This window comes from Zosterops lateralis (genome assembly GCF_965231275.1).
Source record: "Zosterops lateralis genome assembly, chromosome: 15".
Classification (NCBI taxonomy): domain Eukaryota; kingdom Metazoa; phylum Chordata; class Aves; order Passeriformes; family Zosteropidae; genus Zosterops; species Zosterops lateralis.
In genome coordinates this window covers 2,388,124-2,404,287 of record NC_139775.1, presented here as the reverse complement: position 1 = coordinate 2,404,287, position 16,164 = coordinate 2,388,124, and the positions used below count along the sequence as shown (strand labels likewise).

At 44.7% G+C, this 16,164-nt stretch overlaps 1 protein-coding gene across 1 annotated transcript in view; it reads left to right on the top strand.

The window, feature by feature from the left end:
* The window catches only part of SDK1 (sidekick cell adhesion molecule 1), a 393,752-nt gene that overhangs the window by 354,012 nt on the left and 23,576 nt on the right, over positions 1-16,164 (top strand). The window contains exons 37-41 of the mRNA XM_083872526.1: positions 5,799-5,914; positions 7,590-7,776; positions 8,500-8,637; positions 11,622-11,783; positions 12,926-13,051. Coding sequence (XP_083728652.1) covers positions 5,799-5,914; positions 7,590-7,776; positions 8,500-8,637; positions 11,622-11,783; positions 12,926-13,051 — 729 coding nt within the window. The remainder of the gene's footprint in view (positions 1-5,798; positions 5,915-7,589; positions 7,777-8,499; positions 8,638-11,621; positions 11,784-12,925; positions 13,052-16,164) is intronic.

Here is a 16,164-nt window from a genome sequence, read left to right as displayed (position 1 = left end):
ACTGACAGGTAAGCCCCTAGATCTGTGTCCATGGAAAAGAGTCTCCATTTCTAGTCCTTGATTCACTTCAGTTTTCAGCAATTCAGTTTGCAGAAATGTCATCTCTCCCTCCCTCCTCCCTCCACCCCCACCTCCCTCCTGTAACTCTGCAGGTGCTGAAGATACCTGTGCCAACGTTGGGAAGCTTCCCAGTGCTAAGCATAGAAGCTGGGGATGTTACATTTGGGGATCATTTGCAGCTGCTTTAATTTATGTTTCTTCATGACTTTAATCCCCTTAAAAAATTGATGTGGCAAAACACAGCTACTGTACTAAATGTGGTATACAGAGAGAGCCAAGTGTTTGCCTACCCAGACAAGATGGCACAGAGTAAAACAACTGCAGGTGTTCCAGACTCCCAAAGTCCTCATCCTGACAGCTGTTCTCTTTCTCCTCTTCACCCTTTCTTCTCCACTAAAATAGGTTTGTCTTTCTATTTTTGCATTTTTGCTCTGTCTTCATCAGCATTCATGAAGGTGAGAGAGATGTTTTTCCAGTTCTTGTGTTCACTTCCATTGGTACATGAGGAGATGTTTCAATTTCTCTTACACTGATCTGTGCAACCGTGTAAATCAACACATATATCAACATTCCTTAGAAAGGGGTATTTTTAACTAAAATCTGGCTTTTACAGCTGTTTTAGCCTCCTCCCCCATCCTGTTGAACATCTTAACAGTGGGGAGGCCAGATTGCTCCTTTGCTGAGACTCATTTCATGTCTCGGGGTGTCACAAGCCTGGCAGGGCAGTGTTGGTGCCAAATTGCTGAATAAGAGGGCAGGAGCACTCAGGCCCAACACAGCAAATGGAGTGTGTTGGAGGGGTTAAGACCCACATCCCTGGAATGTGGCTCTGCCTCTCTTAGTGCCTCTGAAACACATCTGAGTAACCACAGAAAGGACAGCCCTTGGAAAAAGCACCGACTTCCATCACAAGATGAAGCCCTGCCTAAAACAGCCAGAAATAAGTGGGAAGTGTGTTTTACATTCTAAATATAGCTTGAGCTGCTCTGTCACTGTGGAAAGCAGTTTCGCAGTAGCTGGTTTTGAAGCACAATTGACTAATTGTTATTGAGCTAATCAGCATCACTCACGCAGCATTCCTGATGGCACCCAGGCTTGGCTGCGTGGGGAAGCTCGAATCCTCCCGCTGCTCCTTCCCAAACTCTGTAAGAAAATTCCCAATAAACACTGAACATTTTTCTCTCATGCCACTTTTCATTCCTGCAGACATCTGCAGATCCACCTTTTTGGTCATTCCTGGGAGGTACCATCTTTACATTTCTCTAAGCCTGTACTGCAGGAAAACCCCTCGTGTTCCAGTTTGCCTGTTCTGCAGATCAGTCTCACTGCTTTATCTGGTGACCTTCTGTTTGTTGTGTTGTGTTTGGCTTTAGAATCCACTAAACTATTGCTTATCTACGCTGTGACTTGGAGGCAGTGGCTGCAGCTGAAGAAGAAGCAACCTCCATGTCACTGCAGGGATATAACTTCAATACAGCAAGGATGGTTTAGGTTAGGCATCCAAAAGAATGCAAGTGTTATTTTGTGAGTTGTTATATTATAGATATGCCTATTTAGTTTATTTTTGTTTTAAAAGTTAGGGTATTACACAAAGCCCTATTTTAAGAGCTGTTAAAGTAGAGAGGCATTGGCAGAGTTTGTGTGGGAATGACAGCACAATCTGGAAAGAACTCAGTGATTGAGATTACATGAACATCTGATCCCAGTGTGGCCCAGGAGGATGATGTCTGAGTCCTCTCCAAACCCTTTCAGCCCTATTTTCTATGACTGTGTGTGCCAGGAATCAATGTGTAAACTTTGGAGGCTCTGGTGTGCAAGATTTCACCATCAGCACACACTGAACTGAATATTGCTGTGCCTTCTCCCTTCTTGTTAATCACTAGGTAGGTAAAGTTACAGCTGAAACTGAGAACATGCTGCAGCCACCCCTCCATTGTAATGTGGAGACAGATTAGAGGATTTTGGGGCCTGCAGCTGTGTCTTTGTTCTGGTTTTATGCAGTACATTGTGCAATGAGATTCTGGCCTCTAGGTGCTAACACCAAAATGCAAACATATTGATTACTAGGGAATAAAGGCAGGCATGTTCTCCAAGTCATGCTTTGAAGAACTGGGGGGAAACACTTGCTAGATAGAAAAGGATCAGAGGTCTTTACAAAACAGAAATTTGCTTGGGATTGTTTCGGATCAAGCTGATGCACAGAAAATCCCTCAGTCTCTTTCACTGCATTTTCCTCCTCATTTTTGGCCTGCATGTTTATTTAAATGGCGTGTAAGCACCAGGAAATCTTGTCCCGAACTTGTCTGTGAATGTCCTGGCAGTAACACTGCCACTGCAGCAACCATTAGAAAACCAGTAGAGGAGAAATGCTCTGCTCCCCAGAAACTGGAGCAGGTATAAGAGCAGTGAGGAATGCTTCACAGAACCAGTTATCAAGTTTGCCCAATTAATCACAAGGATTTGTAGCCTACCTGTGCCACAGAGCATCGTGGCAACTGTCACTGGGAAAAGGAAGAGTAGTTCCACATTGATGGAAAGCTCTGGGTGCCACACAGCCCAGAGAACAAATATCCCAAGTGAGAAGAGCTGAGGTGATCCTCCTGCAGAGCACAGAGCTCTGGAGCAGGGAGGCCACCGGGGATTTAATGCACCTTCTCTTTAAAGGTTAGAAGCATTTGCAAGCTCAAATTGCCTTCAGTGAGAGCAGAGGCTGCTCAGTGCAGCTGGGAAACGAGGGCAGTGATATGTTTAAATGTGGATTTAGATGTGTAACTTTATTTATGGGCTCATTTTGACACTCTCACCACGTTTCGAGATAGATTTGTTGACTTTACGTGATCCTGCCAACAGCAGCCCAGCCCATATTTGTTACTATTTGTTGCTAATTACTACACAACCTGCTCAGTCTTTCTCCTTAGGTTTTGGCTGAGAGTGAGTTTCAAGGAGACAATCTCAAAGGTAAATTGAAATCAGATACGAAAAGAAATGTTTACAAATATCTGCATGAGATTCCAAGGCAGGATACGTGCGCAGAATTCAACTTCATGAGTACACAGATGTTTTTTTCAGGGAAAGTGAAATGTTTTCCACCTGCCAAGAGCTGTGTTTGGACCCTCGGGGGTCTGTGTCACTCCTGCTATGGTTGATAATGTCACTAACACCTAAAGCAGTGTATGCAGCTCTAACCTTGCTTTTTATGTATTTGAGATTTCAACGGCCATGAAAAATTCCGAGCTCAGTAATCTTGAAGTGCATTCCTAGAAGGTAAAAAGCCTTTTGAATTCACCTTTAAAATGCACTTGCTTTTATTGGCACAGGCTATACATACCTTTCTGGGAATGGTCTGGGGTTGCAAACAGGTGGGGTCTTCAGGGATGTGTTTCCTTCTTTTTGAAGTGTTTCACTTCACCCTTAATGGAACATGCTGTCAGCACAGAGCCACATCAAGCATCAGCAGCACTCTGCTGTCCCTCGCTGTCAACAAGACATCTGTGCTTAGAGGAGGAGGGACACATCAGCCTTTGAAAGTTGAACTGAGGGATAGACTCACAGGGCACAAAACCAAACAATTTGCATCTCATGGAGGCTCTGGGGTAGTGAAGAGAAATGTCTTTTTCCATACATTTCTTTTCATTCCTGCCATCAAATTTTCACCGTGCCAGCAAAAGTGCAGCTCCAGTAGCAAGTGTGTTGGTGCAGAGTTATCACTGGCAGGTTTTAACCAGTGTTTCTTAGATGTGCTGCATGAAGGGGTTGAGGAAAAGCAGTGTTTTTCTGGCAGTGGGTTGTACACCTTGTCTCCTCTGATGGTTGCATCTCAGATGCACTATTTGTTCCAGGCTGGCACATGGCATCCAAAGAAAAATCCTCTTGTAGATGCTGCTTCAGACCTGGGTGTTGAGAGCACTGTGAAGCTGTCAGCTCAGGACAGACAGTGGTGTCACTCCTTAGAAAGGAAACACACTGCTAAAGCAACCCCATTTCCTCTGTGATTGTACATTTTTCTGTTTCTCTGAGCATGTCATCCTGGCAGATCTCTGGGATGTGTTTTCAGCTTTGCTCTCTGTGATCAGTTTGGCCTCACGCTATGGTTTGTGCTGTGAAATTCTCTAAATCTTGAGGTTTTTGGTCCATAACAGCTCTCCGTTGCACTAAGGGCATCCAGCCAAGCGACAAGCACAGAAGGCAGGGCAATAATTAGACAAGTGCACCCTTGTGACCAAACTGGGGTTTACTGATGGTGACTGTCACCTCATGTATTCACCATCCAGCCAAAAAGGAAACAAAAAAACCACAATAAACAAATAGTTTTAACCGAGCCCTGGGATAAAGGCTATTTTCAATTTTACCTTTCACATTTTAATTGTATAGCAATAATTTTGCAATAGAGTTGCCGATGGCAAACATGCAAAAGACATTAACTTTATTTATGTTTTGGATTATTAATGTGGCTGTTAAAATTCCTCCAGTTAGTTTTGATTGAATTGTTTTTTTGTGCGATTCTGTCGTTTAATGGAGCGGTAAATAAGAATTTCTGATAATGAGCCCAAGCATCTGTCACAACAACCTGGCGCTGGTTATTAACATTTCCATTAACGGCAGGGTGGGCAGTGATAATATGGAAACCACACAGTTAGAACAAAATAAATAGTTGGTGTCAGGCTGAGTGGGTGTTAATTACTTTTTTATTTTATAACTCTGGGGGGAGGGAGTATTGGTAGAAAAGTGTGACTTATGAAGGTCATTCTCTCTTAAGAAAGAAATCTCCAGAGGAGCAGCTAACCGGGGCTATCCAGTGCAAGCGGTGAATATTTTATCACTTCTATTTCTGGCCCAGAAAGGGGCAGAGAGAAAAGAGACAACTTTCTCAGAGGGTCTAGCAGAAGGCTATAGCACCATGAACACAGAGAAAGGGGAAGTGTAGCCTTTGCCTTGCTTTTCTCTCCCCACTTCTGCAGTTCAACCAGGACACACTTGGGCACCTTTTCTGTGAGCAGAACAGGAGCTGCTTTGTTAAAACCTGCCGGAGGCTCAGACAGCAGGTCAGGAGAACAGAGTGTCCTCAGTAGCCACTGGGGAGGAAAATCCACCTGCACCAAGTTGGATCCTGACAAAAGGAAGGGATGGAGTGACCCAGGTGCACTTAAAGATTGGTTTTCTAGCACAGCACAATGCAAAGAAGAAATGCCATCAGGAGCCAAAGAGAGCCAGTGTGTGCATGTGGAGGTGAAATCAAAGTGGAGCTAACAAAAAGTTGTTCTGTCATACATAAAATATTGGTGAATTGATTAGCAGCTGACTGGGTTTGGAGGTAATTTTGGGCAGTATTTTGGTCCAAAGTCTTGCTGCTGAGCGGCATTTGGGCTGATGGTGGCAGGGGCTGCCTTGCTTACCAGGAACAGTCGATCAGGAGCACCGGCCACTGCCAAAGGTGAGTCCAAACCACAAGGGAACCAAGGCAAAATTTTCCTTTCTTTTCCAAAGCTGCTGGCGGGATTGAGTTGATCCAGTGTCCAAGCCAGCCTGCATGGAGCAGAGCACAACCACGTCCTGAGGCTCAGCTGCTCCTCTCTCGTCTTGTGCCGAGACATCCCGATGACGCAGAAACCCCGGGGCTGGCTCATTGCTGACTTGTGGCATAAACAGAGTCTGCCCTGGGTCTTTCTGCAAATGAAAAACCTGGATATGAGCTAATTCTGCCTGTCACTGTTAATTCTTCTGTCCTTCTTCCTCCCTAGCACCGGCGCTGGCCCCACAGAACATCCAAGTCCACTCCCTTTCCGCGAGCCAGCTGGAGCTCACCTGGGACCCCCCTCCTGCAGACAGCCAGAACGGGAACATCCAAGGCTACAAGGCAATCCTCGGCTTTCTACTGTTTCCATTTATCTTACTTGGCATTGCTGTTTACTTGTGAGAGAGCTCTACAAAGTGCAGTCGCCCTTGCCGCATAAGGCAAATTAGAACAGTGCTCAGGCTGCAGCAGGGAACAGCAGCAAATCCCAAAACCGAAAGAAAGAGAATGAGGTTGGGAGGGGGGGAGGAGAGGAAAGGGAGAGTGTGTCGTTATTTATGGAGGAGAGCATGGGGAAACAGGGAATGCAGATAAGGAGGCAGCTCCACTTATGCAGGCAACATATCTGCTCCAAAAAGCAACACAGATACACGAGAGCTGGGGGCAAGAAATGTATTGAAGAAAATTAACTGAGCTTTCCCTCCATCAAATGCTACAAGGCTTTAGGAAGAGCAGAACTTTCTCTCAGCTGGAAGCCTGAGCCGGGTCAGATTTTGGAAGCATTGCTTCATTTCCTTAACTTTAACAAAATTAAATCAGAGTATGAATTGTGTTTGGTTTGCAGGAGATGAGCACGTTGCAGACACACGCTGCTCAGCATCTCCAGCATGAGAATGGACCCTCAGAGAGTGGGAATGGGCAAGTCTACAAACACTAGAGCTTGGCTTAGGTTCAGTGTCTGGCTCTGCCTCTCTCCATGAATTTAGATCCATAAGTGAAGGAAAGCCAAGCCAGTGTGAATAATCTGGCATCCCTTCTTGGCAGTAACAAGCATCCTTATATATCAATCCCTGTCCTTTCCCTTTTGTACGTATATAGATGGCTTCAGCAGCTTGGCTTTGGACAGCCAAGGTGGAGTCTTGCCTTGGCTTGTTCTCTCAGCTCTCTGGCTTGCTTTGGCCTGTTGTAATGCTCTCACTGCCAGGCCTGTCCAATAAGTAGGGCTGGCACCAATTTTCCACTTGGAAACAACTTCTCTGAAGCCCAATTTTATGGCATCAGGATAAAAATTATGTAATGGAAGAAAGGGGAAAAGCACCTCAAGGAACTTTAGGGAGAATCTTTGTTACCCTCTTCAGGAGGACATTTTCCTGGCTGTGCAGTGAACACCAGTGGTGTGACTGCTGTGTGTGTGCAGAGGGGAGTTACTGACCATCAGAGTGTAGCAGGATGCCAGTGCTGACAGGCAGCTTGCATTACAGGCAGTGTGACCTCTCCTCAATGAACCCTGGCAGCTCATACCTGCTGTCAATAAGCCATATTCTTCAAATGTTTTTGAGTGATGTACTCAGCTACATGGTCATTGGACTCAGGGGAATTTGCTAAGGAAAAGATTTGACGTGTGCTGAAAAACCTGAGTATCCCAACTAACAGGAAAGTCCAGGGCAAGATTACACTGTCCTTCTGGTTGTTTTGTAGATGCAGTGGCCAAATGTCTAGGTGTAGGATATACTGAAACACATGACAGGATGAGAAGGAATGCCCTCCAGTTGTGCCAGGGGAGGTTTTGATTAGATATTAGGAAAAATTTCTTCCCAGAAAGCGTGGTCAGGCATGGGAGCAGGCTGCCCAGGGAGGTGGTAGAGTCACCAAGCCTTGAAGCGTTCCAAAGGCGAGTGGATGTGGGACTTGGGAACTTGGTTTAGTGGCAAACCTGGAGGTTGATGGTTGGATTCAGGATTTTAGAGCGTTTTTCCAACCCTAACAATGCTGGGATTCTGTCTCGCTGTCCCAACAGATTTACTACTGGGAAAGCGACACTCTAAATGACACAGAGAAGGTGAAGGTCCTTTTCCTGCCGGAGACGAGCGTGCGGCTCAAGAACCTGACGAGCCACACGCGGTACCTGGTCTGCATCTCTGCCTTCAACGCAGCCGGGGATGGCCCCCGCAGCAGCCCTGCCCCGGGCAGGACACACCAGGCGGGTACGGGACTTTGTCCTGCCCACCCGGGCAGGGGAAAGGGGGCATGCAGGAGGGCTGTGCTGTTTGGATTTGCACTTGGTCTTGAAAGCAGAAAATAAAAAGCGTCAAATAAGTGGAGTGTGAGGAAAGGGTGTGATACAGCTGGAATGAGGACGGAGAGGCAGAAGAGCCAGTCCCTAAACTAAGCTGGTCCAGAAGGAAACAGTTTGTGGCTCTGGTTCTGGTTTCTGCTGCCACACCTGAAATCAGGAGCAACTCATCTCTAGTGCCTGGAAGTTGCGCTGATGGTCCTGTGAGACAATTAGCATGCCTTTTAGAATTCCTCCCTATTTATTTTTTTTTAAGCTGGATCAGCAGCCTCCCAGTCAGGCTGAGCAGTCCCTGTGCTGGATGTGCTGGGAGTGCTCTGGCACAGGGTGCAGGCAATGCCCTTGGTGGTGGCTGTGAAGAGGAGGTGGCTCCCACAGCACCTTTCTGAGGGCTCTTCCCTCCTGTGCCCTGTCTCCTTGTTTGCTGATGAGGTTCAGTTTTACAGCTGACTGGCTGTATTTCTAGGACAGGCTGCATTTCTGACTGATTACAGCCACACATTTGGATACAACTGACAAATCCCTTCTCAGCTTGTTTCCTTTAGATTTAGGCTGGGCAAATAAAGCAATGTTTTATAATATATATCAGATTGCCTGCTGCTGCTGCAATTCAATCTGTGTGCAATCCTTTCAGCACCCAGTGCTCCCAGCTTCCTGGCCTTCTCTGAAATCACCTGCACGACCCTCAACGTGTCTTGGGGCGAGCCAACAGCAGCAAATGGAGTCCTGCAGGGTTATCGAGTCGTCTACGAGCCTCTGGCTCCTGTCCAGGGTAAGAAAGACCTCTGATCATACATATTCATGGGGAAATGACACAATAGTACTGTAGGACCTTTCATCTCTGCCCAATTTCCTACTTGCTCTCTGCCGTTTTCTGAGAGAAGCCAGGTGGCAAAGGGTAAATAAAACAATTCCACTTTTGCCAAAACGCTTCAGCGAGCCATAACATTGTGGAATATAGCTTTTGTCTTGTCTCCTCTCATTTTCTTGCACAAACCATAGTCTGTGTGATTTGAAGTCATTTTACAGCCATCATTACCTGGTCTGGGCAAAGAGGAAGCTCAGCCTGGGAGTACCTGATTGTCTCCACGCGTCGCCTTTGAAACTGCTGAGTCGGCTCTATCCCAGAATAGCTGTCAGGCACATTCGTGTTGCTTATCACATCATGTGTCACTTCTGTTATCACAGAGATTGCCCAGGCATCAAATGTGCTGGTCATCACTGGCAGCACCTCTGCTGTGACAGGGAGGATAACAGGGCAGGGACGTGGTTGTGTCTCTTCACACGGAGTTTTCAGGCAGCATTTTTCACCCAGCACTAGAGTTCAGTTAAACCACAACAATGTGCTGGCCACAAACGTTGCATTAATTTGCCAGAACAGCAACAGAGAAAGATTTGGCAGTTTCTCTAAAAACAAATTCATTCCAAAGGTGAATTAAAAAAGATGACATGGTTTGTGGATGGCCTTATTAATATTTTTATATTCCTGGTAGATTGCCAATAGTTGAATAGGATGTCCAGCTTTGGCAGTGTGACAGCAGGGAGAGTAATTTCAGCCATTGCCAATCCATTTTAAACTCTTTTCCAAAGAAATAAGGATATCAATCACTTGTATTTGCTTCTCCTGTAAAGAATAATGATCTATATTGTCTGAATATCTACGTCTCATGCACAGAGAAAGTTAAACCCAGTATTGAAAACACCAGGATAAAAGCACTGTCAGCTGGCAGGTCTGAGCACAGAGCTAATACAGGAAGCATTTCTAATTCTGACCAAGAAATGTGCACAGGGTATGCAGCAGGTTCAGGCTGGTTGGGCATTTCCTCCCTTTTCTTCATTCCTACACAACGTTCAAGAATACACTTTTCCCCCCTGAAAATATGGAAATGTCAGATCATGTTTTTTCTGCATATATTTGACTTAACATGCTTCAGAACCTTTGTTGTCTTTTCTTCTCTTCCCCACCTTTGCCTGTGCTGCCCCTGACTCCAGCTTGTCTCTCCTTCCCCTCTGGAAGATTTCTGATGTCAGCAGGAAGGTTATGGAGGGCTCTTTCTCAGATGCAAAATATTTTGCCTAAATTTATTTTCCAGTCTTTACTCACTATTTTCTCTTGTGCCAACATTTTTCTTTCAGCAAAAATATTTATTCCCCTGCCATGAAAAAGAATCCCTTCCTTGGTGCCATCATTTTCACAGATATTCCAAGCTGGGAGGAACCCACATGGATCATCAAGTCCAGCTCTTAAGTGGGGCTAAAACCCACATTCCTCTATGTCAGCACTGCAGTGCACCAACCTGGATGGACTAGACCCTTTTTTGGAGCTTTCCTCATTTATATTTTGACTTTCCACCCATCCTTTGATTTTTGGCTGACACCTTCTGCCTTCCCAGTCACCAGCCACCACTTACCTGCCCATTTTTCCAAGCTTTCCAGCAGCTAAAGAAACCAGTGTTCTTTAGCACAGTCTTATCCCTGCTTGACCTTTTATTGTTTAAGCTTTACACTGTTATGTTTTACACAATAATAGACAACAAAATTGCCCCAGAGCCTTTTTCAACAGTTTTGAGTTTATTTTTTTCTTTTTGGAACATAACTTGAAAATGACAAATACCTCCTGATTTGTCTCAGAGAAATGAAATAGTTCACCTCTGGAAGGAGGGAGCACTTTTACTGCATCCTCGTTAGCCAAGGAAAGATTCCCTGAGTTATAAATTGTATCTGGAAGAAAACTTTGAGCAGAAATTGCTTGGACATTACTCTTTATTTAAGTGATTAAACCTGAAAGCATCATCTTGATTTGCATAAAATAAGCATCTGGATTGAAAGCATCTTCCTTCTGCGTTTTTTGGAAAGATAAACTACCAAGCAGCTGTTTCTAGTGGGAAAAACCTCCTACTTCCTCCCTTCTTGGTTTGAAATGTGTCATGTACATATACAGAGAAAAAAAAAAAACACCAGAAAGACTCTCTAAATTTGTACTTTTTATTCTGTATAATCTTTTCTAAATAAAATTCTTTCCATTGACTAACTTCTAGAATTTTTTGTTTTCAAACCACTCATTGCCCCTCGGTCCTTTATGCAACATTGAGAACCTAAAGGTGAAACTGGCTATGAACCTTGGTGAAGGGAACAACTCTGATTTTAATTGATCCCTGTAAGAAAAATTCTGAGAGAGTGATAAGAGTGAAACACAAGTCCCAGCTCCAGCCTTATTTAAGCTCCCAGTGCTTTGGTTGCATTCCCTCTTTGTAGATTTGTAGCCCCAAGGTCCTGGTGAGCTGCACATCCTTCACTCTGAATCCACATGGGGATGGTGGATATGCAGGATGAGATGAATGGAACAAACCTGGCCCTTGTTCCTCCTCCAGACCATGTTGCAGGTTATCTGGGGAAGCAGGAATGGAGAAATGCTTGCTTGGGAAGCAATCTGGAATGTGCACTTCTCTTCATTTACCTCCTCCTTTCTTCCCAGAATAATTAGTGAAGTTACATGTAGTCTCTTGGTAATTTCCCAGTTGTGCTGTAAGGTTTTTTCCTTGTCAGTACCCACTTATCAAGCTTAAACTCTAATTATACTTATCAGTGCTGAAAATTGCCTATTATCACTACTTAAACTCCTGCTAATTGTAAGAAATACTTTCTTAGCAAACTGTTAGATGATTTTACTTACCATCTAGATGCAATATGCTCCACTTGATTTCTGTTTTTGCACTGAAACTCTCTCTTACTTTTTTATCTGTGTGGCTGTTGCAGGGGTGAGCAAGGTGGTGACTGTGGACATTAAGGGGAACTGGCAGCGCTGGCTGAAGGTCCGGGATCTCACCAAGGGTGTGACTTATTTATTCCGAGTGCAAGCCCGGACCATTGCCTATGGACCTGAACTGCAAGCCAACATCACAGCTGGGCCAGCAGAAGGTGAGGGGGACTATAAAAGCAAATCATAAGTCCCAGATAACTTCTACAAACACAGGGCACCAGCAGGGAATGGTGCACTCAGGGCTTCATATGAATTTCCAGCTCCAAGGAGAAGCTGAGTCATGGGACGTGATTCGGTGCCTTTCACAACTGCCATGAAAAACATGTTTCCTTTATTGTTCCTGAAACCTGGAAGTCTAATGTGCATAAACAAAACACTGTAAATAAATCATAATGCAAACAGGCCAGCCAGGGATTTCTGAGCTGCAGCCTGACAGCACAGTGCATAATTCTGACTGTACTGCTCTGTAGTGGAAGGCAGAACTGGAGTAGCTGCTGAAACCAGCAGAGGTTCCTGGATGCAAAACCAGAATTTACAATTGTTCTCTCCTGACACATTGGCTTATGCAGAGGGAGAGATCTGTGGATTTCCTGCTGTGTCAAGAGCAGCTGCAGGGCAGCATTCCTCGCTTGGTTCAGTGCCTGTACCCAAAGAACTGGTTTTCTTTTTTGGTCAGTGACTTTGATAAACAGATAATCCAACAAGGTAAATCCCTTCCAATGATACCAAGCTGTCAGGTAAGTCACAGAGCATCAGTGCAGTGGCCACAGCTCTGATTTTTGGTTTTTTTCCCACTTGCACAGTCTAACTCTCCCACCACACCACAGACTGAGTGTAGATCAGGAATCCTTTCTCATGTGGCCATGGCATCTTTCCAAGCCAATGGGCAGTGCCTGTCCCCATGAATCTCTCCATGAACCTCACAGGCTGGTTTCACCTCTGAAATGAGAAACAGCAGTGGCAGTGGGTAAAATGAGAGTCCTTTTTCCTCTTGCCTTATTACCACAGGTACCCTATTCTTGGGGCTATCCCCTGTAGGGCCATGAGTTGGACTTTGATGACCCTAGTGGATTTCCTCCAACTCAGGATATTCTATGATCCTATGACCTGTAAACCTCATTAATATGTAACTGCTGGTACTGGAGCCAGTGAAAAAATCAGGGCAGTAGCCCACAGAGCTGGTTTATGGTGCATATTTGTTGACCAACACTGCAAGATAATTGTTCCCCTCTCTCAGCAGAAGCAATTCATGCTGCAGTTTAATGCCACCTTCATTTACTGCTTTCTTTTCCTCCTTCAGGGTCTCCTGGCTCCCCTCAGGAAATCCTGGTGACAAAATCTGCTTCTGGGCTGACACTGCAATGGACTGAGGGAGATTCAGGAGAAAAACCCACAACTGGCTACATTATAGAGGCACGACCCTCAGGTAAGCCCTGGGAAATACAGGGAGTTTGATGTCACCAGTTCCCTTCCTTCAGTCCCTGCTGAACTGGAGAGGTTGTTTGTCATTCCAGTAAGGTAATGGGATTTTCTGAGAGAGCATATTTCCAGCCAGCATTAAGATGTTACTGGTTTATTATGTGGTTTAGCATATTTTCTCCTCTTTAGGAGTAGTCACAGAAAATTACCCTGACTACTCTGGCTTTCACTGTGCTACATCACTGGAAAATCATCCAACAGATGAACTAATATAGTTAATAATTAAAACTCATTTAAATGCTTACAGCATCCTTCTTGAGCAAGGACTAATAAGTATTTGCGAGCTGTATTTTGAGGACCACAGATAGAAATCTGTCTCCTTCTGCAGCAGAGCACAGCAGCTAATTACTGTTTTAATGTTAATAATAGGGCCAGGGCTTCAGCAGCACATATACATTTCTTCCCCCATTTGTTCTGCAGGGAGGGCATTGAGGCAAGGGGAAGGAATCCCCCATCACCACAGTTTTTCTTGGTGCTTTCCCAGAGCTCCTTTGCTTCTGGGATTTGCATATTAGTGAAGCTCTTCTCTGCTTTTTTCCAGAATGTTCCCCCACTTGGACAAGGTAATTTTAGAAGTCAGTGTGGGCCGCAGCCAAGTCGCAGCTTGGTACCCCTTGCAAATTCAAAAAGCACAGATATCCTGGGAACTAAGTCATTAAGGAAAGCCAGTGAGTGCTGCCAGGCCTCTGTGTAGTCTCTCCTGATAACCTCCCTCCCCTCTGACAGGGAATGTTGATAACCACTCTTTGGGTACAGTTTTCCAGCTGGTGATACATCCACCAGCTCCTTGTTCCACGTGGGCCATGTTTGAATGTCACCAAGTCAAAAGCTTTGCTGAAGTCAGGATAGATGATGTCTGCTCTTTCTCCTCTATTGACAAGGTCTGCTACTCTGTCACAGAAGGAAATTAGACATGATTTATACTTGACATAACCATCTTGGCTGCTGATTCTTTCTTTTTCACTTCTAGGTGCTTGCACGCTGCTTGATTATATATTGATTAAATGAATGCTTATCTGTGTGATTATATAGAGGATCCTGTTGCTTGTTTGTGTCTTGAATGTAAGGCTGCATTTAAAACCAGTGATTTTAATTACATTTAACCAGACCAGTAAGAAAATTATTGAGGTCATCTCTGAAGATGTAGATTTCTGTACCTGCATCTGATAGAATTTGCTCTGTAGTGAGGCACTGCTCTGATCCTAAAAATTCTTTCTTATTTCTGTCATTTAATTTGACAATTGTTTTCAAAATAAAAGCAAGGGAAATACATACCTTCTTAAAGCACTGGGGTTTCCCAGAGTGATCAAATTTCCTTTTAATTAGAGGCATGACACTGCTGTGCTTCTACTTGACCCACATCAGCTTTTTGAGTTCAGTCCTTATTTCTTCAGAGGTAGAAAATATTTTCTTACCGGAACAGCATTGTTAGGTAGCAAGTTAAACCAAACCTGTTCATTTAAAATCACTTCCCAGCTTACATTTCCCCCAGACAGGTTTTTTTGTGAGTCAGAGTATTTTAGGGGGAAACCTGCAGCCCATGCACAGATTGTCTGCAAGCTTGGAAATCCAGCTCGTGCAGGTGGTGAGATTGGAAACTCATCCACTCGACTCCCCGTTGGATGTGAACAAACATTTCACAGCTCATGGCTAAGGATGTAGGATTTGGGGCCCACTCCTTTTGAGCAGGAAGAAAATAGTCCCTCCAAGGCAGGTCTGAGCTGCATTAACCCTGGGTCACTTCTGCTGGCCCCACTCCACTGATCCTGGAGACGCACACAAGAGGTCTTATTCTCCCGCTCTTGCAACCTGACTGTTGAGGCATTTAATTCCTCTTCAGATTATTTTAATCCTATTCATGCTGCTGTAGCAAATGAACTAGGCATTTGTATGCTGGATTCTCATCCTTCGTTCTGGTTGCAGCTGTAGGAAGCGTGAAATGTGATCCAGGAGAGGAGACAGACTAATTGGAAGATTTGCTTATTCCACACAAGCATTGGCTTCCTCTCTGTGCTGCTATTCTTCCTCATCTCTGCACAGAAGAGTCTGAAATCTGAATTATGAGCTTAACAAAGGCAGGGAACTAATTCTTCCTCTCAGGGCTGGTCATTCAGAGCAGCTTCTGTTTTAATATCATTCTAAGAATTTGCTTTTGCATGTTGATTTATACAGGTAGTAGAGTGTGGATTGGAGCAACCTTTGTTTTCAAGGAGGAGTTGTTCCAAGAGAGGAGCAGTTGACTTGTGACTTCTTCACATAAAATCAAAAAAGGGAAAGATATTTATCCTTCTGAGGTCAAAAAAGGGGCGTTGAGCAGACAGATGAAAAGCTTTAGCTTGTTGCCAATATTTAAATGCAATACCACTACCTTAGTGTTTCACATCTCAAGTGTCATCTATTATAGGCCTCATTACCCCAAACGTTAAATGCTGTATCATCTCATTTTCCCTGCTGTAGCTCCCTGCCAAGACTCTTCCATCAGAGTAGGAGGATGGCTTTCTGTCAGAAATGGCAAACTCTACTCCCTTTTGTCACTTCCCTTCGAATTTTTTTGGAGCCCTGCTGTGTCTCCCAGGGCTCTGCTGCCCTGCTGGGTTTAGCAATGGTGGCAGCAGGCAGCTGAGACTGCTCATTTGATTTCCCTGTTTCTCTGCTGGCTTTATGGAAGGTGACCAGGCTCACTACCTCCCCTGCATTTTGAGTACATTCACACACAGGGATGAAGCAGGCAAACCAATATTTTTTCCAGAGTGATCTGTGCTAGAGGAAGACATTAAAGAAACAGAAGAGTTTTTCTTTTCCTTCAACTTCTCTGTCCTTGGAGAAATGGATTCCAGTTTAGCTCCTTGTGCATTACAAGGAATGCAATTAAGCAGGCTCTGTCTTGCCACTGTAAGTGCTCCCCAGACATCAGCTGGGCTGGCTGAGGAATGGGGAATAGATTGTGCCCTTAGCTTTTACATACAGAGCAAAAGACAAATCAAATGGCACAGCAACATGAAGCTTCTCAGTGCTGCTGGGAGGAATGGAGAAGCTGGCTTCACCCCTCTTTTCCCAGCT